The sequence below is a fragment of the Meleagris gallopavo genome, chromosome 1 (genome assembly GCF_905368555.1).
Source record: "Meleagris gallopavo chromosome 1, MGAL_WU_HG_1.1, whole genome shotgun sequence".
NCBI classification, from domain to species: Eukaryota; Metazoa; Chordata; class Aves; order Galliformes; family Phasianidae; genus Meleagris; species Meleagris gallopavo.
Window position 1 is genome coordinate 98,046,751 of NC_139404.1, and position 26,437 is coordinate 98,073,187.

Here is a 26,437-nt window from a genome sequence, read left to right on the forward strand (position 1 = left end):
GAGCAATCTTATTTACTGAGAAGTTTTTTCTCTTGGATGTATGACAAGCTGAGTGTTTACAAACACTTTGGAAATGCAGTGTCACATACAGTATGTTATCTCAAGATCTTCTCCTAGTTTCTGAGACACATAAATATGAAGAAATAAAGAAGAAAGAGAGAATTAATTCCCTTTATGTTTGATCCACCAATTTGCTTGAGTGGCCTGACTGCATTCATTTTACTACACATCAGTGTTACTTGCCCAAAAGTAAGGAATCTTGTCCTCTGCCATCTCTGACTTCAACAACATCATAAATATTTTCCAGATCAAAAATCTGAAAATGAAGTTGAATGTTTTTTCCTTTTTCGGCATTTAAGTACCATACACCTAGAAAATAGTAACACAAACACAAAAATCACCCTATTGTTTTTTAGAGTTTACTGTGCAATTTTCATGAAAAAAAAAAAAATCTCAGCAGCAATATTCAGAATCACCCAAGAGATGTAGAAGTTTAAATCTTAGCTTTAAAAGGAACTTATGCTGTCAAGAGCTAAAATTTTGTTGACTGGCTCTCTAAAATAACTTTGAAAATTGAATTTAAGCTTCTAAGACATACACACATGCATTTATTACCATTCATGGCATCTGCAGTTTTCTCTGACATAAGAAGGGTAATTATTTTGTACATATGAAAACATGACAAATAGTGTTGTCAGTTAATCCTTATGCTATTTGATAGTAAAATATTTTCTATTATTGTTCACAGAAAACTGCCTTTAAAGTTATTTACAGAAGAAATATTTGCCTCTGTTTAACCTTAACATATTTATTCTGTGTAAGTGAGGATACTATGAAAATCTTGCAAAATTAAAAATAAACAACATAAAACACTTTTCTCACTTCATAGAAGGAAAAATATTTTCTCACTAGTTACAATCTCATCTGGGAACTTGTGAAATTAACACCTGGCAATGAGAGCCATATCTCAAATGGGACAGAAACACAGAATAACATTTTTTGTGATTAGCATCACAACACAATTCTACAGTTAAAGTTGAAGTAATAAATAATTGAAATTTAATTAAGAAGAAACAGCAAAGTTCGCTTCCTTGCTACAGCAAAGTTCTCTTCCTTGCTTCATCCATCAACTCCACATGGCATATCACCTTGAAACATTGTAAGTTTTATTTTCTTATCAATTTTTGTCAACTGCAGCTTAATATATATCGAGTAACATCAGTACAATAATGCCGTTTTTTCACCAATATGTTAAGAAACATTCCATAGAGAAGTAATCAGTTGCAGAATGCATACATTCTTTCACCTTAAAAAGGTTAGTTATTTAATAGAAGTGATGACCAGGCTACTAACCTGGTAGATACATTGAGGTGAAATGTTAAAATGCAAACGTTCAGCACTTTGTCTATTGTATTGACATAAAAATATTTGACATGAATAATGTGATGCAACTGGCCAGTCTGAAACATAATAGTTATGCTCATTATAATAATTTTTTAATCAACTGGTAGAAGATTCCTTAGCTTCTGCTAAGTGCCATATACATAGACATTAGTTAAAAGAGCCCATTGTATTTAGCTAAAATCTTTTTGGCTTGACAGTAGGAAAACACATTTAGAACTGTTATTCAACTAAACTTTTCCTGAAGACATGGAGAAGAATAACTTACAAGAAGCTTGATTAGGATAATTGTTTGGAAAGTTTTCAGAGCTGAATGTACTGTTTGGCTCCCAGAGTTCAACTGGACCCCCACAGTCAGCTGAAAAAGAGAACATTACAAATAAATAAATAAATAAATAATCTATTGCCCTACTGTTGCAATCAGTTGTCTTCAAAGATAATTTGGAAACAGTAATTTTATGAAGAAGTTATTTAACATTACCACTATGAGGACCTAGTTATGCTGCTACTGTTATAAAGCTTGAACAGTTAATTATGAGAAGTCACCATCCCAGTAAAGAGCATTGGAGAATGCGTGAGAACTTCACTGTCCCTCGCAGTTGCAGTGTCTAAGTCAGACTTGCTGACCTATATAATTCATGCCATTTTGTTACTTACAGCTAGAGATCAGTGAAGTGCTAGTGGCAAGGTATACAACTGCATTCCTGATAGTGTTATGAAAAGTCATTCCCCATGTAGGCAGTGGAATAACATAATTTCCTTCATATGGTGATTACTGGTCTGCAAACTGTACACGTGACAGAAAATTGGTCGAAAAGTTTATAATTTAACTGTCAGTTAATTTAAAAGCTTGAAAACCAGTATGTAAGACAGAAAGCTCCCCTCTCCCCCTTAATATATGAATAAGTGTATATGCCTTGCTTATTGGATTAAACTTTTTGGAGCATTAACACAGATACTAAAGTATAAAGCATATTTTGTCGATTATAGGAAATACTTCATAGCAAGACCATATGGATCTATCATTGAAAACATTAGAATTTATCAGAAAATTTCTTGATAGAGAATTTTATCTGAAAAAATCTTCAAATAATTCTAAAAAAATTGCTTAAGTCTTTACCTTTTCGCAGTTCATCTTTAGTAAGAGAGAGCAGCACATTTTCTGATTCCATAATTTTGTAAATTGTATTGATTATTGTTATTACTGCAGCTACTATTGTTTAATGTATCAATTAAATAATTAACATATAATAATTATAATAATTAATAATTAATGTAATAATTAATAAGGATTAATGGAATATAACTTTCCAGCATAGTTATAAAATACAAATCTGTGCAGATTAAGTGCAAGTTTTGAAAGGAGAGAACCTACAGAAATACTAATATATTTTGCACAGGTACCCAAACCTTTCCAAATACATTCTCATAAAGGAGAGCAGTCAAAATGCTGTGCAAGTACATCTATAAAGAGATGATTTCATGTGTCATTAGTGATCCAGGCAACAATAACTAGCACATCCAGTATTTATATACTGTATGAGAGAGTTGTAAAAGGGTCAGTACTTTTCTTTTTTAGAGCTATTTCCAGTATAAGTCTATACTTAACTGCTGGATGATATTTTCTGTTTGGCCTTAAAATATATCTTAATAGCTATGTGGAGATATGGCAGTAAAAAAAGTGATAAGAGCTCCTACAGTATCTACCTTATCTGCTTCAATAACTATGATGATCCCTTTTTACCCTTTTTACTCTACTGAGAGCACAATATACAAAAACTTGTGCATATTTTGTAACAGAACATCAAAAGATTGACTATAACAAGATCCATAATTTTCCTATTAAGCAATGTTTTTAGATACGTTCTCAATTGAGAGATTGAGCATATAATACATAATATATAAGTACTTTAAACAGATATACTGTCATTTTGAGTTCATCAGGAGCATAACAGCTTTTAATTAGAACTCTCTAAATGGTAAAAATAGCTATCTACATTTTTCCTTGAAATGACTGCACTGGTAAAAAAGATCTTTATCCTCTACACGTATAAGCAATTATATGTAAAATAACATTTATTTAAAAGCAGATATTCCAGATATACATATGCACACATGCATACACTCTCACACAAGCACAGATAATTAAATGCATTTTATACACGCAATATTCTCTTCCAAGGTATAATAAATAAAGATGCTTTACATCCAAAATGCATCAAATTGATATTTCAAAATTTTACTTTAAATTGAGAAATATTATTTATGTTTATTTCAGCTGCATTATCATACTTGCCCACTTTAGTTGCTCTCAATTATTTGTTCCAGAAACAAACATTATTTGTACAGTCCTTTCAGAAAACAGAAGTAAATGCAGAAGAATTCTAATTTTTTTTAATTTATTTTTATTCCTTTAATTAAATGTTATTTTGTTAACACAAAAATTTGGCTAATCATTGCTTCCATTATGACTTACACATTGTGTCTTGATGTGTCTGTCAGAATTACATACTGTGAGGCACTAGCATAAGGACCTCATAATCTACGAGCCCTACTGAATTTGACAATTGAATCTCACTCAGAGGAAGTTTTGAACTTTCTCACAACAGCCATCTTACAAAACTTTAATTAGATTTCTGGAAAGATAAACTGAACTCTCTGAAAGGAAAGCGACTTACTAATAAGTACGTTATGTTTCAGCTGTATGGGCCACAAGACACTAATTTCTGTAAGTACATTATCAAAAAAAAGGTTAAACTGGCTTTTGTTATGAAATATTAGTGGCAATACAAAGAGACAAAGAATTACTGTGAAGCTGCATAAAGAACCTAAGATGCATAGCCAGTAGCATCTGATGACATAAGCAGTGTAAAACAAACTTTCTTAAAGCTGACCTTTGGCAGCTCATGATGAAATCTGACCTAGTGTTGAATGCATGAAAGGCACATCGATAAGGATCTTTTGTCTTGCATGTAAAAACAATGGAAGCAGTTGATTTGACTCATGGAAAAATTGTTTTAAAATAAACATGAGTTTATATGGAGTTATACTGTATCATATGCCAGATGCTCATTAGAGAACCAAACAGTAATCAACACCAATAATCTTGCTTCTTTCAGTGACCATAATGAAGGATTTTCTCAACACTGTATAAAATGATGACCTTTCCAGAGGGGGGAAAAAAAATCCTCTGTGCTTTTGCCAAAATATTAATTTATGTTGATATACACATTAAAAGTGTGGAATCGACTCTGTAATTTCCACACTGTGGTTTGTATTAGAAGACAGGTTATAAATGAATATGAAGATTAAAGTAATCCTTGCTTTAGATGAAAGTGTGAGGTGACAGTCTGGTGTAAATGACAAAAGGAAATCCAGCTTTCCTACCACACACCATGGCAAAAAAAAAAATTGACTTTTCAATGTACTTTTGTGGCACTGCTAATTATGCCAACATATCTCACTGAAGCTCTAAGTCTAGCAAAGGAAAGTGGCTCAATGCAAATTCTTTCATCTCTCGTTTATAGATGTGACATTTGTAGTGAAACCATCAGCGTTAGTAAAGTTGCATCACATCCATCAAAATAATGTCATGCTTCTTTGAAGATGATTGATAATATTGACATTTTTCAGCAAGTTACAGGCAGCATATATATAACATGCCTCAACAAAGTCAGAATGCAAGCCAAGTTAGTTTTTCCTCAGGAACTGCTTAGACAGCACTTTTGCATCATATTGAAGGACAATATAGATCCTGTTATTCATTTTATGTGGAGTTAGTTATATGCCACACAAACACTTCATTCTTAAATGTTCAGGTCTGAGCGCTATATTTTGCATTGAGATACATAGTTTGAAAATCATTTCTGTGACATTTTGACAGTAGAACTCAGCTACAGCCTATTACAGAAATTTTCTATCATTAATCATTTGGTTGAAGTTAACTTACAAGGAGGTGGCATATATCAGCACCTCCTAACAGTTTAAAGAAAATTGCAATCAAACTCCTAAACTTACTTTGCTCACCTGACTGAAATTACTAGTGTTAATAACATTTTATTTTGCTAACAGAGACGTCTTGTTGGACTTTATGTCCCTTTTTCTTGACAGTGTTCTAAAATTTAATTTTGCTCTCAATTTGGAAGAATTGGTTCCTTCCCTGTTCTGATGCACTAGATTTAGAGATGATAGATTTGATAGGATCACAATATTAGTACATAGAGCATCAATATAAATATAGTGCAAATAGTCTTTTTCTGTCATTTTAATTTTAGACTTCTATTAGCTGTATGCTTTGAAGGGAGCAACTAGATGTGCCTTGTAAGGGACAGTAAATATAACAGGAGGCAGTTCTGAACATATTTTCTGATTTAATGATTTCAAGCCTTCTGAAAATGGATCTGGAACTCTTTATTTTCCCCAATGAAGTTCATGTCCACATTATGTTACAAAGCCTCATTAAATATTTTATTTTGCCACAACCACTTTTCACATTTGTATGTGGTATTGAATGTATTTTGAATATATTTGTGTCAGTTTTTGAATGTATGTGAAACTGTTTACATCATATGGAATTATTCTTCATTTTTTTTATGTGCATTTTCTAGACTTAAATGATGCCTATAGGTATTTTTAGATATTTTTTCTCAGTGAGATTCTTCTAACTGGTTCCTTGAAATTTTAATTTATGTGGAATCTTAAATCTCTGTTTTCCTTTAAAAGACTCCACAATGTGGTGTGTCTAAAGTAAGCTGGATTAATATATGTAGAAACATAATTCCTTCTATTTCATTAACTTTCAGTTGATGTGGAGAAAATATACAAGTAAAATCAACCCTCCTCCAGTTTGCAAGATTCAGAAGGGAGGCCAAGAAGACAGTTATGTGAATTGAAATGAAATTCCTCATAGCAGGGAAAATACTCCATCCATTGTTACTAGAGCCAGCAGCTATTCCTCACAGGGAGAAGATTTAGCAAAGCAAGATCATGTTCAAGAGGCATCTGAATAAGGTGTTATAAGATTTGGTTTAGTAGCTTAGTGGTAATAAAAAACAAGGATGGTTGGACTAGATGATCTTATGGGTCCTTTCCAACCTTGTGATTCTATGATTCAGTGATTCTGTGAAGACTGATAAAGTCAGGAATTCATCTGGCATATTTGTTATTTATGCAAATATTGAAATCACTCAATAGATCAGGCAGACAAAACCCTTTGATTGTTGTGTTGTTGTTTTTTCCTGCCATCAGAACTCCTCACTTTGTCTTTTCTGTTTTCCTATTAAGATTTTTTACAAACCAAATACTGCTCTGTTTTTCCTTTTTAATGTAATGGTATCTAGAATGAATAACAACATGCCCAAATGCAAATTGGAAGATCTCATTCACTGTGAGCCTTGTTCCAGATAAATACTCCCATTTTGGGTATTAAACAGTCATATAGATCATTTTTAAATTGTTCTGGCACTATTATTCTTTCACTTCCCTTAAGCACTAGATTTTTCATTGTGCGTGTGTTCTCAGAGCTTAGTGAACATATGCTGTTGAGACCTACGGAGATATCATGATGTGACTTTGCAAACTCTTTTCTCGCTATTAATCATTTATAATTTCAAATACAGAAGTTACTATCCTCATCTTTCTTTGTTCTCTCCACTTTACTATTGTACTGGAAGTTTACTAGTTAAAGATTTGAGAAATAAATACTAAATTCTTTACTAATGTACTGAGTCTGGCTGGGATGGAGTTAATTTTTTCCAAAACAGCCCATACAGTGTTGTGTTCTGCACTTGTAGCTAGAACAGAGTTGATATTGCACCAATATTTTGGCTATTGCTGAGCTGTGCTGGCAATCATAAAGGCTATCTCCATCTCCCTTCAAAACCAGTAAGCTGGCAGTCAGCAAGAGCTGGGGAGGGAAAATTTCAAGGGCAGCTGAGGTAAACTAACCAAAAATATATTCCATTCTGCTGGTGCCATACTCAGTAACAAAAACTGGAAAAGGGGTTGTGGGACTCTTGTTATGAACACATCTTTCCTTCTGAACAAATACTACATGCACTGAGGCACAGCTTGCCAAGATGTGGTTTCCTTGTGACCAAGATGTGGCTTTCTCTGCTCTTTTGAAGGGGAGCGAAACAGCAGTTTGGTGCAGTTTAGCAAGTCACCAAGGTGAAACCACCACAACTTGTCTTTCACTCCTCAAGTTTTGGAAGATAATGTACTGATAGCTTAAGATGTGAACCTATCAGTTCTATTGCTGTGAATGGAGTCATGAGCAGCAAGCCTGATTCCTAACAACTATTTTGAAGTTAATTTTATAATGTTGGAGAATTTTGTAAATTGGGGTGGGTTTATTGCAAATTTTGAATAACTGAAGCACAAATACAGGAGAGAACTGATAATCATCAGTAGTGTTTACTTACTGGGAACTGAAGCAGTAGTAGTGGTAATTGGAAATGCAGTTGGCTCTACATAATTGCTTTCATTACACTTTCCCTCTGTCAGGCTAATATCATCCAAGGCAATCTCACTTGGAGCAATCCTTGTAAAGGCATCAAATATAACCTGAAATTCATTGGAAAAGATATATATAAATGTGTGTGTGTGTGTATATATTTATAATTTAACTGAATGAAACACATTTTATCTTTCTGGCATTTCATTTCCATTATAATCTGAGCTGGTGCTACACTCAGATGTGGGTATCAGAGGTGAGATACGATTCCCAGCAACACAAACGCCTACCATGCAAACAGAATGGATCATTCTAAGGAATTCAGGAACTTTATATAAGTGATGAACATAATTTGAAACGATTCCATAATTTACATACAAATTAATGTAATTTTTGATACACAACATTCTGTATCACTTACCAGTCCAAACCTTATGATCTAATGGCTTATCTACATAAAAAACCTGCAATTTATCTGATGTTCATTACTGTGTTTTACTATATATGTATTTAAAGAAATCCTGCTGTCAAGGCATTTGTGCAAAAGACATTTTGATGTCTTTAATGTATATGGTATAGGTATATAGTATATATAAGTAAAGTACTGTAACTGTTCTCGAGGTCCCAGAACACACATTTGCTAGAAATGTGATGCAGCCAGGTCACAGACATAGTCATTTCCTCAGACAGTGAATGCATCTTTCTGATAGTGTTTTTGCATTGATAAAATCTACTATAGCAAGATAAGCCATCAAAAAAACCTATAGAATAAATTTGGAGCTGTGGATCACTGGGTTCATTCGGAACAAAATTGACATCAGTTAAACAAAACTAAATAAATAAAAGTCTAAATGTTAAACAAACCTTAAAATCAGATGTTTCATTTAAAGTTACTTGTCCATAAATCCAGTTTTTTCCATAGTTTCCTTCTTTCTGGAAAATTATCTTTTCCAGACCATTTTCACTTCTTATGCTAACGCATAAACGGTAAATGTTAGGACTGTACATGTAATACCTAGAGGAGTAAAAGCAAAGTTTTCTATTTTTAGAGCAAAATGAAACTTTGTGGAGTAATATCTAACTTTTTAATGTTAAGAGTTTTATTTTTCATGATTAAAACTGAAAGTTTTACCTCTTTTTTTTTTTTTTTTTTTTTTGCTACATTATCTGTGGATACTTAGTTAAGCTTTGTGACAAAAACATTTCAGGGATTCTTAATATTTCTGTGTAGAAATAAATGCTGGGTATGGGGTGAAAAAGAGAATACATCAAAGCTAATTGCAAGACTCAAACCTATAATGGAGTAAAAGTTTCAGAAGTTAAGATTGGTCATAGAAGTAGAGAGGCTATTACACTGACTTGAACTAATATATATGAAAGTAATTATTTGCTTTTATTCTTAAATGAACGATATGTATAGGATCTACATGTAATATACAAAGGTTACATAACACTACCAAAAACTTAGACAAGATGGATCTGAAGAGATCAAAGGCAAACTTTGAATTTGAACTCTTCCTCCTTCAACTCCAAGTCCTGTGGGTGTTGAAATATAGAATCCTGCAATATAATGAGCACATTTTAGACAATACAGAACTTTCATTTTTCAAATGAGAGCAAGGTGTTTTTTTTTTTTCTTTTCCTGTTTAAAAATAGTATTAATAATATCAAGCACAAATATTTCTAATGGATAGAAATATTCCTGACACAGTAGAAGTGAAGAGTCAACGTTAAAATGAGCTTTTAAGCTTCATGGAGGGTCCTCAGAACTAAACATGAAATGAGAAACTAACCTTTCTAAACTCTGTGGGAGATCTGCATTTTCTTCAGTAAAGTCAGGTATTAATCTATTTCTGCTTAGTTTATAAAGATGCCATCCTGTTTGGCACTGTGGCTTTACAGAATTTCCCAATGTGCCATAGTTTTTATGTACATAATAGTGTGAGATATGAGGTGTGTGTTGAGGAGTGAGGGAGTGACTACGTGAACACTGTGTGGCATGAGGAAACATCATAAAAGAGAAAGATATCTTATTTGGAGATTATTTTTTTTAACCTTTCTGAATTTATTCTTTGCAGCTGGGAATTTGAACTTCCTGCTGCAATATGGAAATATAATATGAGGCCAGGGTACAGAAGCATTGTGTTTTATCACAGAAAAGTGAAAAAGTGAACAGAAATAAAGTCCTAAGATAAGACTTTTGCCTTATTGAAATCTTGGCTGTAGTTTCAGATTTTATTCTCTCTATCTGCATATTTAGCTAATTCCTATAGAATTCCTAGAATTTAAAAATAATTACAATTAATGTACATTATACCACATTGTTATTTATACCTCCAGATTAGCTAGAAGATTTAAGTACACACACACACAAAAATAGTGTGAAATATCAGTAAATTTCTGAGTTGCTTTAGAAAATCATATATCAAAAGACAAATGATATCCAGATTTAGAAAATAAGTGTGGAATTCTTATTTAGAAAATGTCTTTATATAGCCAAAATGACAGCCCTCTGTCTTTATTTCATCAATTTTCTGAGCATACTGATTCAATTTAGGAAAACTTGTCCAGTAATGAATGATGTTTTCCATTAGCACTTCTGCTGTTAGAATATTCGTTACATTGCATATATCATTTTTAAATGAATATACTGCTGTGTAACACAATCAGATGTGAACAAAAAGTGAAATGAGCTTTAAGCATAATCTAACCAAAATAAATAATTTCTAATGGAGGTCAGAAGTATTACAATTGATTGGTTTTGAGGTTTGTTAAGTATGTTTTAATTCTTCTGCTACCAGCAAAAAAAATAGAGAAGCAAAACAAAAGTACACTGTCTACGTAATATCTAGATATTAACATTACAGTTTATGCTTTTGTTTCAAATAGAAATACCAGAAATATTAACATTCAAAAAAAAAGTAACATTACATATAGTAACGTTATATACATCAGCTTAGACCTATGAAAGTGAAAGAGAAACATCTAGAATGTGTTAGCATTTTCAAGACAGCTGGAAATCATTGTCAACTGTTTCAGGAAGTAAAAATTACATTCACTCATTTGATATGTACTCTAGGAGTTGAGTGGGAAAACAGTGAATTATTTAGAAAATGTTCATTTACTCAGAGAGAGGAATAATTTCTATACAATAACATGCTGAATTATATTTTTCTTTTCCTGTGAGTAACTTTTGCCAGAGTAATCTGCAATTTTTCCAGATACTTGTCACTGTATAATTTATTTGTCACTATATAATTTATTTCTCTTGCATAGCATACATATGGTCATTGTGAAATCCAAATTACATTAACTACTTTTAATTGGGCTGATCAATCAGGTGAGACATATTGTTTTTAAACAATAGTTGTTCGAGTTCAACTCGAACAACTTCTGGATTCAATTTCTGAAAAAGCACCCATGGTATGCATTCAAACTATGATTCCTAACAATATTGTCTCCGTAATTAAAATCCACACATGATATCATCACTCTTTTGATAAAGTTATTTTGCTATAGATGTTCCTGGAGTTTATTGTGCGTATGTGTGTTAAAAATTAGTGTGTCTGGTGTGTTATCGTAACTAGGAAAACAGAAGACCTATATACCACAGAGGTCAACATTTATAAATAAAAATTATTCTATGACTGTCATGATGTAGACACACGTGAAAAAGAAGTAGTTTTGGTAAAAAAAAATAATATATTTATTTTTTCTTTCCTTTAAGGTAAAGAAGGAATTTCTTTTTACCTAAAACACTATTGTGTAATAGAAATATCTTCCTTGGACTCTGAACAGTGTTAAAAATCCTCGATACCTCATACTTTAATCACTTCATATATTCCATTTATTTCCAGTTTTGGTTTCGGTATACTTACACAAGATGAAAATGAGTTGCATAAACCTTTTTGTCTGATAGTTCTGAATCATTTTTATGGCAGAATAAAATTGCATCCTCTCTAAAGAAAACAGCTTAGACTTATTCAACAAAAGCTAAAATAAGCTTTTCCTTTAATCTGAAGGCAATTTGTATATGACCTTACCTGACACATTGCCAAATGTATGATCAAAATCAGGACCACTCATAAAGGGAAAGGTAGGGCCCTGATGTCTTTCCCAGTCTAAATCATCATCTAAATCTTGTATCCAGTAACAAAAGCCGTCTTCAAAAGTGCAACTGACTCTCTCAAAATCTGTTAATAAGAACCTCTAGTAAATAAAAATGACAAATATATTAAATATTTTCTCAGATTTACATAAGAGTAAGTGACAAAGTTTAAATTTTCAAATGCATTTGAAAATTGGAGGCTATGGTGACTCTCTTCTAAGAAACATGATTACTCATTGAAATGTGTATTTTTTTATTGTCAACAATGAATTGTCGCTGAAGGTGGCCTGAAGGTTGCACTCCTTTATCAAACTTCTTTCCTGATCATTTGCCAAGAAGTTATAGATGAACAAGAAAGGAGACCTGCATAGCAGACCCTAAGGACTAACCCTCCTCTTAGCCACAGTTCAGGCTGCTCCAGCTGAACGGGCTTCCTATCAGAGCCACCAGCTATAAGCTCAATATATAAGTGCTGTACTTCATGCACCACGAATGTTCCTTTCTTTGTTCTCTGCTCCTTCTTTGATCATACAGATTTGCTGAGACATCACTTTTCTTCCCACAATTTGTCCTGTGTCTTTTCGTGGTGCCTTGAATTCCAAATTAGCCCACAAGACAAGAATTTCGTGACCCTTTGGATGTTTCTTCTGCAGCATACCCCTTTCTAGTCACATTCCCTATTCGTTTCTGCTCAAAATTTAGCAGCTGAAGCAATCTTCACTTGCAAAATCTGCATCTGAGTTTTTTAACAACTGCTAAGGTACATCAGAGCATGAGTTGTGTTGCTTCATTTTGTCACTGAAGACTTGTTACTTCTGGATATATTTTTTTCAATATCTATTCACTGAAGCAGTATTTTCCTTAATGGTTGTTTTACCACTTGGAACTGCTATTTGTGGCAATGAGGTAGGACATGAGAAACTCTGGAGAACAGGTATTGCCTAGAGATAACAAAGTAATGATTAGCGGCAAGGATCATACTGTGTTTGTTAGTGAACAAACTTGCTGAAAGAAATCTAAAGGAAATATTGCCATCGTTTTATTCTTTTATTTTAACAGCACAAGCACTGTAAGTCAACTCCCTATTGCTAGATCCAGCCTGTATGACTGTAGACAGTCATTTTGAAATCAATGATATGGTCTGTAAAAAAAAGATGAAATTTCTCAGTGTGGGCCAAGGTAAAGGATTGAGGATAGAAAATACTGCTTCTCTTTCCATTTCCATTTTATAAAATGAAACATATAGTCTCAGCAAGCATTGTAGACTACCACAACAACAACAATAGTGAAAAAGAACACTTACTTTTTAGTTCACTTGCATTAAAAGTAGTGTATGTTGCATTAAAGCCATTGCAATTTTCAGAATAATCAGATGTAAACGTGGCTGTAACCTCATGAGAAAAAATGTGAACTGTCTCAGGATTAGACCCTGAGAGAGAAGCTGAAAACAAACAGAGAGTAAATTAGTCAGTAAAAAAAAAAAAATCGCATGTACAATGAAATCCCCAGCACTGTTATAATAAATAATATATTAAAAAGCTCTCTTGAATTTTAAATAAGAATAAATAATTGTGATCCTGTCTACAAGACCTTCAAAATCTTGAAGCCATTTAGTTATTTGGCTAATATAATATAATTATATAAATAATTATATAAATATAAATAATTATATAAATTATATATATAAAATATATAATTATATAAATATGATTATTGTGCGTTTCTCATCTCACATATTTGCCAATATGGATATCATCAGCTAGTGGAGAATCATCTTTTATATTACAGTGTAATTATACTTTTATTTTCTTATATAATATCCATATATTAAAATCTAAAATCTTCATATACATGCTTCTTATGCTGGAGATTTTCTCAATGTACAGATATGCACTCTGAAACTCTGTAATAACAATACTGAATATATATATTTGTTATATATACTTTCCCTCACAGTTTAATAATTAGTACATATGCTTAGAGACATTCGAGGAGAAATTTTGAAATTAATATAAAATTATTTTATTTATTTAAATGTCTACTGGAGATGTACCTTTTAACTGCTATGTTTTACAAAACCAACAAGGACAATCTTTAAGTTTATCTTTACATCACTGCACTATTACATCACTGCGCTATTACCAGTCACTCTCACAGCAGTCTTAAAAAATGTGCAAATTAATGGTTGCTTCTAACAGTACTACTGAAGCCATCTCTCTCACAGAAATTTAAATCCCAAAGTGGATTTATATTCAGAGCAGTACTGAAGGAGTAGAGTTTCTGTATTCTGTATTCCACGTCTTTCACTGCTTTACAGTCTCATTCCCTCCCTGCTTCCAAAAATATGAATACATATTAAAGATCTTTCTGACTTCGGATTTTGGATCTAGATATTTATCTTCATGTACATGTATTCCATCTATAATGGAATTCATCTGGATAAACTGAGTCTAGTGAAAAATGGGCAGAAACCTAGTTTTTCAAAATAGAATATAGAGAGAAATTAGTTATCTATCTTCAGTATCTTCACTATTTCCAGGTCTGAGTCAGTAATGCCATAGAATAATTTGCAGAGTACCAAGTACTCACCCCATTAGCTTCAGTTTAGATCACTTATTTTAATGTCACTATGGATGATATTAAAGATCATGGCAATGGTCAAGGTATTTACATTGCTCAGATAAGACATATAAAAAATTGTGTTTTCTTACATCTTAGGCAAACATATATCTGTCCATTCCATAAGAATGGTTGAGTATATTGAGGTCAACTTTAAAAGGAAAACTCTATACAGATTCATTTTTTCACTTAAACATACACATGCATTTTTTTTTCAGTTTAAAATCTTTTACTACGTGAATTCAATTAATGGGAAAGTAATATTAGCTGAAAAATAACTTTACCTCTTAAAGTCTTGTTTTGTCCTATACCTTCAAAAATATTTAAATTGTCCATAAACTGTTCTGTATCAAAAGAAGTGAAGTTCACCTTAATGGATAACCCTTGAGGCACTCTAAGATGAAAACAGAAACATAAACCAGAAAAGATAAAAATTTAAAAAAATACTGTAACAAATTCATTGTATGCTTGAATAACATTCAGTTCAGAAACCAAGAGAAATAACGTCAACCAAGATGATTAATTAACATTAGATATTTGGCTAACTCCTAGTTTGTAGAATTGCAGATGTAATAGGGCATTGACATTCTGTAAAAGTAGAGGTATTCCTGAACTCACTAGAGTCAAGAATATTTTAGGAACTGAATCTTTTAAAAATTGAGAGTATGATATTCAGTTGGACAGTCATTTTTTCTCTGTGGTTCATTAATTCTAAATCACTTTTGAATACACTACTAGTGTATTCAATACTACTAGATAAATAGCATCTAGCTGCTCAGGCAGAATTCTCTAAGTCAGAAAAGTAGTGTGATGGTATCAATATGAATAGCAGGACATCAAAATCTTTCAAAAGAGACAGATGTAAATCCTTCTTGTAAATCCTCTTTTATTATGAGGCCTCTTATTAAAATGCCTCTTTAAATTTACATGAAGATTTGAGGATCTCAAAAACATTGTTTGAGAATATGTTATCAAATCTAATAATCACCCAGTAAGTTTAATAGCATTTATTTTAATAAAAGTGTAAAAATTGCTGTATTTTGTTTTTACTGAAATTATATTCATTGAGTAACCTATAATAGATATATTTATGGTAGTACAAATTCTAAAGCAGTGCTATCATGCTATCACAATCAACTTATATCATCATTTGTTGTTTTTGGAATCGAGGGGATTGAGAGAGCCAATAAAGAATTTTTTTTTTTTTTTAACAGCAATCTGCTGGCACTTATGAATACTGCTTAGTAGAGATGTACGTTTTTTTTTTTTTTTTATGTTTATCCACTGGTAAACAATTATCATTTGTTTTAAATCAGTAAAATATTTTGTTGAAAGTTAAAGAGAAGCTAATCTTTTAAGGAAATATTGAACATACTGCTCTGACTTTTGAAAGGAGAAGAAATTACTTCATGGAAAAATTAGAGGGGTGGAATTGTAAAATCAACACAATCTTGTGCTTTTCTTAAGACACACACTATATATTAAAATCTCTGTGGTATAAGTATTGGTGAATGGAAGGAGCGAATGTATCAAACAAGAAAAATGATGACTTTTTCGAGAAGTGTAAAGGTGAAGATGTAAGTGCTGAATGAACTCAAAGAATAGAGATGTCAAAGGAGCCTTTGGAAGGAAGAATTTCAAATCTTATTCAATTTTCAAAATACTTCCTTAATCTGTTTTGAAACTTTTTTTTACCAAACTAATACTTCTCAGAATCAAAGAATGGTTGTTATTATAAAGCCATCATTATAATCACTGCCTCTCAATTCAATAACTTTCGAACTGTCAATCATCCTGTGCATTTTAGAAGCTTCAAACTTCTAATCATCTGTCTTATTTTAGGTGTGTACTTTAGGATGAGATTTATCACATACTATAGCTATCTTTTTGTTCTTCCTGGGCTATAAAGAGAACCTAGAGTGTCAAAGTCAAGTAGCTGTCCATCCCTATAGGTGTGTATGCTTGATTGAACAAATTTTACCTACTTTGCTGAGAACTTTTGTTCTGCTATGATGATATTCAGTGATACATGTAATTTTAAAATATTTCTAAATGAATTAGGACCTCAAATACAAATAATTTCAAATTGAACTTTGTACCCCTAAATGATGGGAATTCTTGAAAACTCTGCTTTTTAAAAATAGTGATGTCTTACTAAGTTAGTAATTAAACGCTACTATTTACTATATGTATTGCAATTATTTTGAATTGTATGATTTATTATGAGCTTACAAATACATTCTTGTACATACATGCAGCACACCAGATTTATCAAAATCATACAGAACAACTGTCATTATTAGTGTGTTTGGGATATGCAAGTTTTTAAAGAAAAACTGTGTGAATACAAAGGAGAAAATGCTATTTCATATTTTCCATGCCATGATATTTGAGAATACAAATAAAGACAGAGTGTTGATGTACAGGAAACAGTATCACCTCATAATTGAACAAACGTTAAGTAGAAAATCATCAGAAAATGGCTTACAGTATAATCCACTGGCAAACAATATTTGCATTATACGGTTTTGGATAATTCATAGAGTGAAAAGACCCAGAGGAATCAGTCAGCATGAATTTTCCATCACAAATCGCAGCTGTAAAAATATAATGAAGAACATTTGTCAAAATGCCATTCGAAAAATGGAAGCAGTGTCAAAGTGATAGTGACCTTAAATATTAGTTTGCAACTATTACCTAGAAAATACCTTGTAAGCAAGAATGGAAAGATAAACTAAAACACATTACCATCCTACTCCCATTTCGAATTCCTGTGATTATTTAATCTCAAAATACTACAGTATTATAGACAATTTAATTTTACATTAGAAACAATGCAACTAATTCAAACTACTCTAAATCAATCAGTCTAATTAAAAATCTGATTAATTCAACTGTCTTTCATTTTACTTTTTACATTATTAAAGTGTATTTTCTCTTAGTATTTCCTATCCACTGCTATTTTAAATGAGGAAAACGTGTCTGGATTATCAGAAACAATCTGATATCATGTTAATGATGTCAAGAAGGGATATGGTTGACATTGCTTTCTCTACTTTTGTGCGCTCTCTGTTCCTTACCTTACATTTTGCTAATTACTCAAAGAGCTAAGTGGATATTCTGTATCCTGTCAGCTATCAAGTCTAAGAAAAACCTCCTTCATTATGAAATAATTTTCAAAATATTTGTATTAGTTTTATTTTCTTGGTGTTGCAATTTCATTTTATGCATGCTCAGTTTAAAAATCAATTAGTTAAAAAAAAATCATATTTTTAAGCTTCCGCAACACTAAAAATGTTAATTAATGTAGAGTTATTTCATTTCTGAAGACACTGAAGCACTGTTGAAACCTTTGCTGCATCTCATTGAACACGATGCAAAGATTCCGAGGATGGTATTCCTTCAGTTTTTTAGGAAAGCATCATAGAGTTTCAAATAATGCTATAATCAGGACAATACATGATTAGCTGAAGAAGTAAATGAGAAGTTCATCAATTTGAGGCTGATAACCAGAATTAGATATAGTTTTTCATTAGCATCAGAAGTGAAATCTTATTTATAATGGCTATTCAAATTATGAATAATCAATCATATTGAAAATTAAATGGAAATTTTATTGACTGTAGTTCTCCTCTGGGAAATGATTGCATAAAATGATCAGTCAGTGCTCCTTGCCTGTTCATTTGATAAGTATAAAATTCTTTCTGACTAGCACTGCAAACAACATAAAAATCAGGCTTTGTTTCTGTAAGGTTCAGTCATACTATGTCAATAAAGACCATGTAGAATGAATTTCACTAATACAGGAGTCAAGAATAAGTTGGGTTAGAAACTTGTTAGCATGTTTCGTTTTGCAGTCCTCATGGTCTTTGGGAGGAAGCCAGACCATGTATGGTTTTAAATACATGGAGAAAGTAGATCTCTGAAAGACATTTACTATTCTATATAATCTTCTAATCAGTTTAGACTAAAGTTTTGGAGCAGGCATAGAATGACTTTTTCTGCCCCTTTGAATACATATGTTCCCTGTCTTCACTAATGTGCTAAAATTTACAACTTTTTTTTTTTTTTTTTTTTTTTTTTTTACTTAATGGACAGAGAAAATACTATGGATATCTTTCCAAAGTCAGTATTTATAAAATATTCGGAAATAGTAGAGGGAAAGAAGAAATCATTAACAAAGATTTTTAATGGAGACATTTAAAAATATAACATCCACTAGCTTAGTTTTCAGTTATAGCAGAATGAAACTTTGGCTATACTCTTGGGATGAATTTCAGGTGTCAACACACTTAATTCTACATGCAGTCACCAAATGGAAACCAACAGATATGAGGAACACAAGAAAGGACTGGAAAAAATAACAGATACCATGAATGAAGAAAGGGAAAGGCAGTGCAAGATAGTAAATGAAGTTGTAAGAAACAATGTGATATAGAATTCCCTACTTGATGCCATTATTAGTGTAAGAGCAGTAAAATTAATGTAAGAAGAAGAAAAGTGCGTAGCTCTGAGATGTGAAGTGTGAAAAACAGTAGTACTGTTAACAACTGGCTAGCAAGACACATGCTGATCTAAAAAGGGTTTTTTAGCACCTGTAATAATAATAAAAACCTGTAACATACTGTTTTTATAAAATTAGTGACTACATTTTGCTATTTTCAACAATTACTTGCTGTTCTTGTTTTCTTTTCCTGTTTCTTCTTACCCTTCTAAGAGATATTGAATAACCTGAAACAGGACAAAGAGATAAAGGCAAAAGCTTTTAAGTTGCTCTCCACTGTCTAGGAATAGTAAATGCTTGATACCTCAGGAATGACCTGGAAGGTGGCTGGAAGCCATCAGGATGAACTTGATGATGCTCCTAGCACTTCCACATTGCATGGCAGAGACTGGCAGAGTAACAAACAAGTGCACTTTTTCCTGGAGCCCTCAGAGAAGCTCAGCTGTCCTCCCAATGAGACAGGAGACATCTTTTATAGGCATTACTTTCACTGCTTCCCAACATGTCTCTGTCCATTTTTGTTTATTCATGTGGTATACAGGGAGTATTCAGAAGCTTAATCCTGTTATCCTTGCATTCCATGGAGAAGCTCCCTGAACTGGTCAGATCAAGTCCACAAATTTCATTTGACAGGCTCTTTCTCTGCCAAGGGCAGCATATTTCTTTCTGGCTTTCATATGATTGATCACTCTCAGTACTCTAGTAATGTTGTGAGGTAGGTAATCACAAAATGTTAGCCTAGACATACAATAATTGAGATGAGAGTCTGCATAGTGAAACAGCTCCTGGGCACAGGCTCCAATCTCCTTTTCCTTATACTCATGTGTTACATGGCTGCTTTTCATCATTGCAAGCTATTATTAATAGATGCTGTTCAGACTTTTGCATTTCTCTAGAAACCCTTTCACTGAAATTGCTAACTGTACTTTTGCAATCGCCTTTTGTTACTGCACTCCACTGCAGAGCCAGAGAGAAACCTTTCAAGATAATTTTCATCAATAAAAGCAAAAAATGAAGGTGTTCATTTTCTGAGAATGTTAGACTTTCCTGAATTCTGTTTAATGCACAAAAAGATTATTAAATATTCCACGCATATCCTATATTTTAATACTACAAATGTACTATAAACTCAGAAGTACTGGACAAAAATAATCACCATAGAAAAACAAACCGAGTTGTTTAAAGGGTGGCAACTCCATTGTGTGAAAGAGCACTTATAACAAGAATTTCATATCAGCTATAAATCCCATTGTAAGATACTGAAGTATTTCTGAAAATCTAGACAATTTTAGCTTTTATACGACTGTATTAAGCTACTCTAGGGATGTAAAATAAATGAAATATCAAAGAGGTAGAAACATTGGCAGGTATCTCAAACGTGCATATAACTTATTGCTATTTGATCCACTAGTTTTGCAAAGTCTGCTAAGAAATCTAAAAAATATAGATTTAGAAAACTCGGTTTTTTAGATGGAAAATTTTTAGACTGAACATATAAAATAAGTATGATGGAGCAACAGTTTGTCCTTCAGCCAGAACTGTATTTCTATAAGGCTATGAACTGAAACTTGCAATCTAATGGCAACTGAATGAATTGCTTGGAAATGCCAGGCATCAGTAAAAATGAATAGAACCAACCCATCCAGATCACTAAAGTGAGCCGTAAGTACAACTCATTCCTTTCATGATTTACTGCCTATTTGAAATTGTATTTATATTCTGAAATGTTCAGATCAGTTGTACATATTTGTTAGTGACTGGTGAAATGTGGCTATGATAAAAAAAAAAATAATATGTTCAATTAAAAGGAGTAGGGCACTCACAATTTATATGTGAGAGTCAGGGAGAGATGCAAACCATATCCAAAAGCTCTGCGCATAAGAGGCCTCAGGTGAAAAACTCTGCTCAAGCACTGTTCATACCTTAAACCACATTGCAGCCTTCAGGACACTACTGAATCATGTATACATAACTTTGAGTGCAAGTGGATGAATATCAATGTATGAGTATCAATTAAATTCTCATCTATAACAGGTAGGGTTGTAATAACTTTCATAAAATATAAGTAAAACTTATAAATTTGAATCTAATTATTCATAGAAGCAAAAAAGATTTTTATGAGACATATATTGCTAATTATTAACTATGAGGACCTTCACTTTTTTATTTAACTGTGTCTGCAATAAAAACAAAACTCACCAAAATATCAAAACCAAACCCCACATCTCAGAACAACAGTGAAACAATAGAAATGAATAACTCTTTGGTGTTGTGCTGCCCCAAGCCCTGCAGTAGCTACTTTAGGATCTTCAGATTTCCCCAGTGTAGACTGACCTTCTCATATCTGATCATGAAGCTGTGGATGCAGCTATTAAGATAGAGATTTTGATGTGTTTCAATGGATATTGTAAATATTTTGAAGGATAGTTTCCCCAAAGTTTTGACTAGATCTCCCTTCTCAGCTGGCTGCAGTTGGAAAAGTATAGGTAACAAGCAGGTCTGCAGTTAACACTTTGGTCTGAAGAAGATTCCACTTTTGACAGGAGTCAGTATGTCAGCAGCATTCAAAGACAGTCTTGCAATGAGTGTATAAAAATTATTAAAAATATTGATCTTTCGTTTGCTTCTTTGTTTTTAAACCAGAGTTCAGCATTTCATATATTTCTGATATTTAGGCTTGACTGACTTCATCACCCAGGAGAGCTCAGAAATATGTTTTCACAACAAAATTGAAATAAGTTTTCCAGACTCCTCTAGTACAAAATTATATTTTCTAAAAAACACCTCAGAGTGCTAATTGCTCCAGCATTTCCCAGAACATTAAAAAGTTCTCTTTGCAAGAAAATACTAGAGCTGAGACTATGAAAAGAAACATAGACATTAGCAAATGTACCTCCCCATCAAAAAGCTGCACTTTGGTACACAGTAACAGACTCCTTGGTAGAATTTGACAGTATTCACTGCTAAATGGAGCACTGTCAATTCTGCACCAAAAAAAAAAAAAAAAAAAAAAAGGCTCAGGGAAATTAGGTAAGGGTAAAGGATGTAATTTTTTGGTTTTAAGATTTTCACAGAATCATAGCTCAGTTGAGATTGGATGGATGAACCTTGTCCAACACCCTGCTCACGCAGGGTCGCCTAGAGCTGTCTGCTGAAATGTTCACATAATAGAATCATAGAATCACCAAGGCTGGAAAAGACCTCTAAGATTATGTAGCCCAAATGTCTGCCCACCACCACTATTGCCCACTAAACTGTGTCCCTCAGTACTACATCTACATGGTTCTTGAGCACCTCAGAGGTAGTGATTCCACCACCTCCCTGGGCAGCCTCTTCCAATGCACTACCACTCTTTTAGAGAAGAAATTTTTCCTAACACCCAACCTGAACCTCCCCTGGCACAACTTGAGGCCATTCCCTGTTGTCTTATTGCTGTCATCTGGTAGAAAAGTCCAACCCCCACCTTGATGCAATCTCCTTTCAGGAGGTTTTAGCAACTGATAAGGACTCCCCTGAGTCTCCTCTTCTCCAGACTAAACAATCCCAGATCCTTCAGCAGCTCCCCATAAGAATTGTGCTCCAAATCCTTCACCAGCTTTGTTGCCCTTTTCTGGACATGCTACTAATCATCATCTTGCATTTCTAATTGTAGTTAGCAACTTAATATTTATTCAGTCCCATTTCCTAGCACTCAATGTAACAAGGTGGAAATAGATTGCCAACAAAGGGTGCCATGATGTGAGTCACACTCAACCGTTCTGCCTACAAAATGTTGCCACCAGACACCCCTATCACACCATCTAAGTCTGAGGAGGCAGGAGGGAGGTGCAGGCCCTTCATGTGAGATACAGATCCACAGAATACAACTTTTCTGACAGAGCAGTAGCCAAACATTCAAGAAGGTGGCCAATTGATCTAAATTTATTACACTAAAATGAAAAAAAAAAAATTCCTCTCCATTCAGTGTGAACAGTTTTAAGCTCTATGAATCCTTAGCTGTGTCTAATCATTTCACAAAGGGCAAATTTCAGCTGTCTTTTAATTTCCTTTATAATTTTACTAAAAATACATTAAAATAATAAAAACAAATCTAAATAAAAAGTAAATTCAAGATAGCCTTAGTTTAGAGAGTACTGTCTTAGTTGAAGCATAGGAGATTTTACCAGGAAAAGCCAAACAGATGTTTTACAGCTAATGTTATTGTAGAAACTTTACAATGGGATTGGGCATATCAGCTTAGTTCTTGCCTCATTTTTCTATGCACAAAGCCAAAACCAATTATCTGGTGACAGAGAGGAGATTAGCAAGGAGAATACATTGCTTTTATGAAAAAGCATAGTGAAATAAAATATCTCTGAACCAGAGTGTATCTAGTATATTGTGAAGATTTGTTCGTAGTATTTTTTATGATGACATTTTTAATGATGGAATCAAAAGATAAACCTCTCTTCTAACACTGAATATGACAGTAAGTAACTTCTGGTACTGGGTAATGGGATTTAACATTTGTTTTTGGAAAGAACATATTTGATATTACTAGTGCACAACTTCACATGAGATTTTGACATTGTTTTATATTTTCTATTATATTTATTTATAGTTATTAATACATATATTAAACAGCATCTTCTATATCATTTTATATTAATGTAGATGCCTTGTGTTATTTTCTTCTTATATATTGAACATATCATTCATCAATTAAAATTTTAAATGAAACTGTTTGCATTTACAAGATAAGTGTTATAACACTTAGATATTGTTGCTATTATTTTTATCAGAGTTAATTTGGACTTAATTATGAAGCTAATTGCTTATTAAGTACTTAAAAAATACTGACAGTTTTAAATATGCTCAGAAATACTGCTTTAAATAGATTTACATTCTTACCACATCTTTTTTCAGATTCATCTGAACCATCTGGGCAGTCCAAGATTCCATCACAAAATAAATCCTTCCCAATGCAGGTTACTCCATCATCACAAATTTCAGCAGGCAACGAGCACTCAACTGAAATAGAAAGCAAAACAGCAATAACAATAAAGCAGCAATGCAGCTTTACTACAATGGAAAATTGACTTACTTTTGGCTACTCTAGCACAAATCAAACCAACCACTCTATTGTGTTTCACAAAACTGCATTTTTAGTAGCCAGAAATGAAATATTGCATACTAAAAAGGAACGTTTAGCACAGAGTAGAGAATGGTCTGAGAAGTGGCATATTTTTTAAAATTATGTTTGAAGCAGAGCTAGAAGAAAATTTCCATGAATTCCCATCTCCTTCCTCTACTTAAATAAACTATTTTATGTAATATACTAAATACATTTTCAAATTTGTTATTTCTTTGTAATTTGATTAAGTAAATGCATTTTTGATATAAGTGTATGTAAAAGTGACAAGGACTGGAAATTTTTTTGGATGTATGGTAATGTTTCAGACTGATTTACAAATAAAAACTTTCAGTGTTAGCAGCAAAAAGCAAAAGAGCTGCCATTTTGAATCCAATTGGTAGATGAATCAAACCAAAAGTCAAGTGATGAAGGTGTTAGTGTCAATAAATTAATTGCCATGGATGAGTAAAGATGAGACTGCATTCTAGACAAAAAAAACAAAACCCTATCAGTAATCTAGGAATATGCTTTGCCCAATACAGAAGAAAACACTGTTTACATATGACATAATCCACTCTAGATTAATTCTTCAAATCATAAAACTAAACAGCATTGCCATCTACTGGATATAAATAAATTAACATTTTCTAGTGAAACAATTTGACTTCTTCTGGAAACAGTAAGTAACCTTAATTGCAATATGATTGCTGAAGTCAACTTAGAAACGGCAGTAAATAAATAAGACCCATTTAAAAATGCTTATACATGTCATATATATTTCACCATTTTACGAGACTAGGGGAAGTTTTCAGCAATTCAAACAGATTTGGCTTTCCATACATCGGAAGTACTGTGAGAGTTTGTTACCAGTTAAGAATGTCCTTTAAACCCTAAGAAATAATATGCATCAAAACCAAACAGTCGGTATGGGTATCAATATACATATATCAGCATTTGTATAACACATGAAGCATTTTTGTAGAACATACAGTTTCTTTGAAGAGGCCTCTCTAGTCAAATTGAAGGTAAACCTGCATATTATGTACTTGCAGGAATGGAATGCAAGAACTAATATGAAAACGATATACAAAAATAGTGTAACCCTCAGACTATTTCATAAAACTGCCCTGCTTCTTCCCATATCAAGTTACCTACCTGAAGTTGTTGCAGCCTTGCTTGTTGTGAATTGTTCTGAACCTGCAAAACACAACCCTGCGTTAGAACTTTACTTCTTGCTCTCTGAAAGTACCCCTACAGTTGTTTGGGCATTACCAAGAAGCTACTGATCTGCTGTTATGAGATCTGCATTATTCACTGTATCTCAAAACCCCAGCACAGGTAATGGTATTGTAACTTCAGTTTAAGTGATTTGAATCTGATTGTCAAATGTCAAAATAAATTTAAGAGAAATAATTGTAAATTACATTCTTTTATACTTAGTCTCATGCATTTTCAATAACTTCAAAATGCTTTTTAAAAATTTATTAAAGAGAATCACAGAACATAGAACAATAATTTCTTGTCTTCTCTTTCCCTTCCCTATTCTGACTGTAATTGATGCCAGAGGACTTGTAAATAGACTCATGGGATCTGTTGAAAAAAAAGAGAAGTTGTGAGAACTTCAAAATTACTACTAAATATATAAGTACTTCTTCATATAAATAACATTGCTCAACAAATTAGTGGTCACAGTATAAAGAGATTCAAATCTGTGTAGTTGCATATTTACATACTGGCATATTTACATATATGTGTTTTTACATATTTACAAATAATCAAATACCTAGGTACTTGAGTAGACTTGCATTGGTGATAGTAAATTGGAAAAAAATCTGCTTCATACTTTCCTATGATTGTTCCACATACCTTCCCACAAGAGATTTTTTTAATAACAATCTTCATCTTATTAAGGATGTCTCTGGACGTTCTCAGTTCCTACTTTCTCCTTTTTTCCTCTTTAAATTTGCATTATCATGCCTCTGTACTTTTTTTACTTATATCAACACTTAAATATGTGTTATTATAGTCAATGGACCCTTTCAGTTTATGAGATGACAGGCTAGAAGGAATAAACTGGGAAATGTAGTAAAGTCTTCTTTATAGTTTATCATCTATCAGTTTTGCTGTTAGTAGTTGCTGATCACTAGAGTCAGAGACCGTTAACTTTTTGTTACATGTTCCTACTCAAACTTACTGGTGCACAAACTTGCAAGAGGATTTGCTAATAATTTTCTATCA

The 26,437-nt window shown here is 32.7% G+C and overlaps 1 protein-coding gene across 1 annotated transcript in view; it reads right to left on the reverse strand.

Annotated features, from left to right (window-relative positions):
* Positions 1-26,437, reverse strand: part of TMPRSS15 (transmembrane serine protease 15) — a 56,715-nt gene that overhangs the window by 22,127 nt on the left and 8,151 nt on the right. The window contains exons 7-17 of the mRNA XM_010722365.3: positions 25,355-25,396; positions 23,977-24,096; positions 17,071-17,179; positions 14,867-14,976; positions 13,267-13,404; positions 11,899-12,048; positions 9,313-9,415; positions 8,720-8,870; positions 7,824-7,965; positions 1,670-1,759; positions 244-369 (exon numbers count right to left, since the gene is read on the reverse strand). Of these exons, the coding sequence (XP_010720667.3) occupies positions 244-369; positions 1,670-1,759; positions 7,824-7,965; positions 8,720-8,870; positions 9,313-9,415; positions 11,899-12,048; positions 13,267-13,404; positions 14,867-14,976; positions 17,071-17,179; positions 23,977-24,096; positions 25,355-25,396 (1,281 nt within the window). The remainder of the gene's footprint in view (positions 1-243; positions 370-1,669; positions 1,760-7,823; positions 7,966-8,719; positions 8,871-9,312; positions 9,416-11,898; positions 12,049-13,266; positions 13,405-14,866; positions 14,977-17,070; positions 17,180-23,976; positions 24,097-25,354; positions 25,397-26,437) is intronic.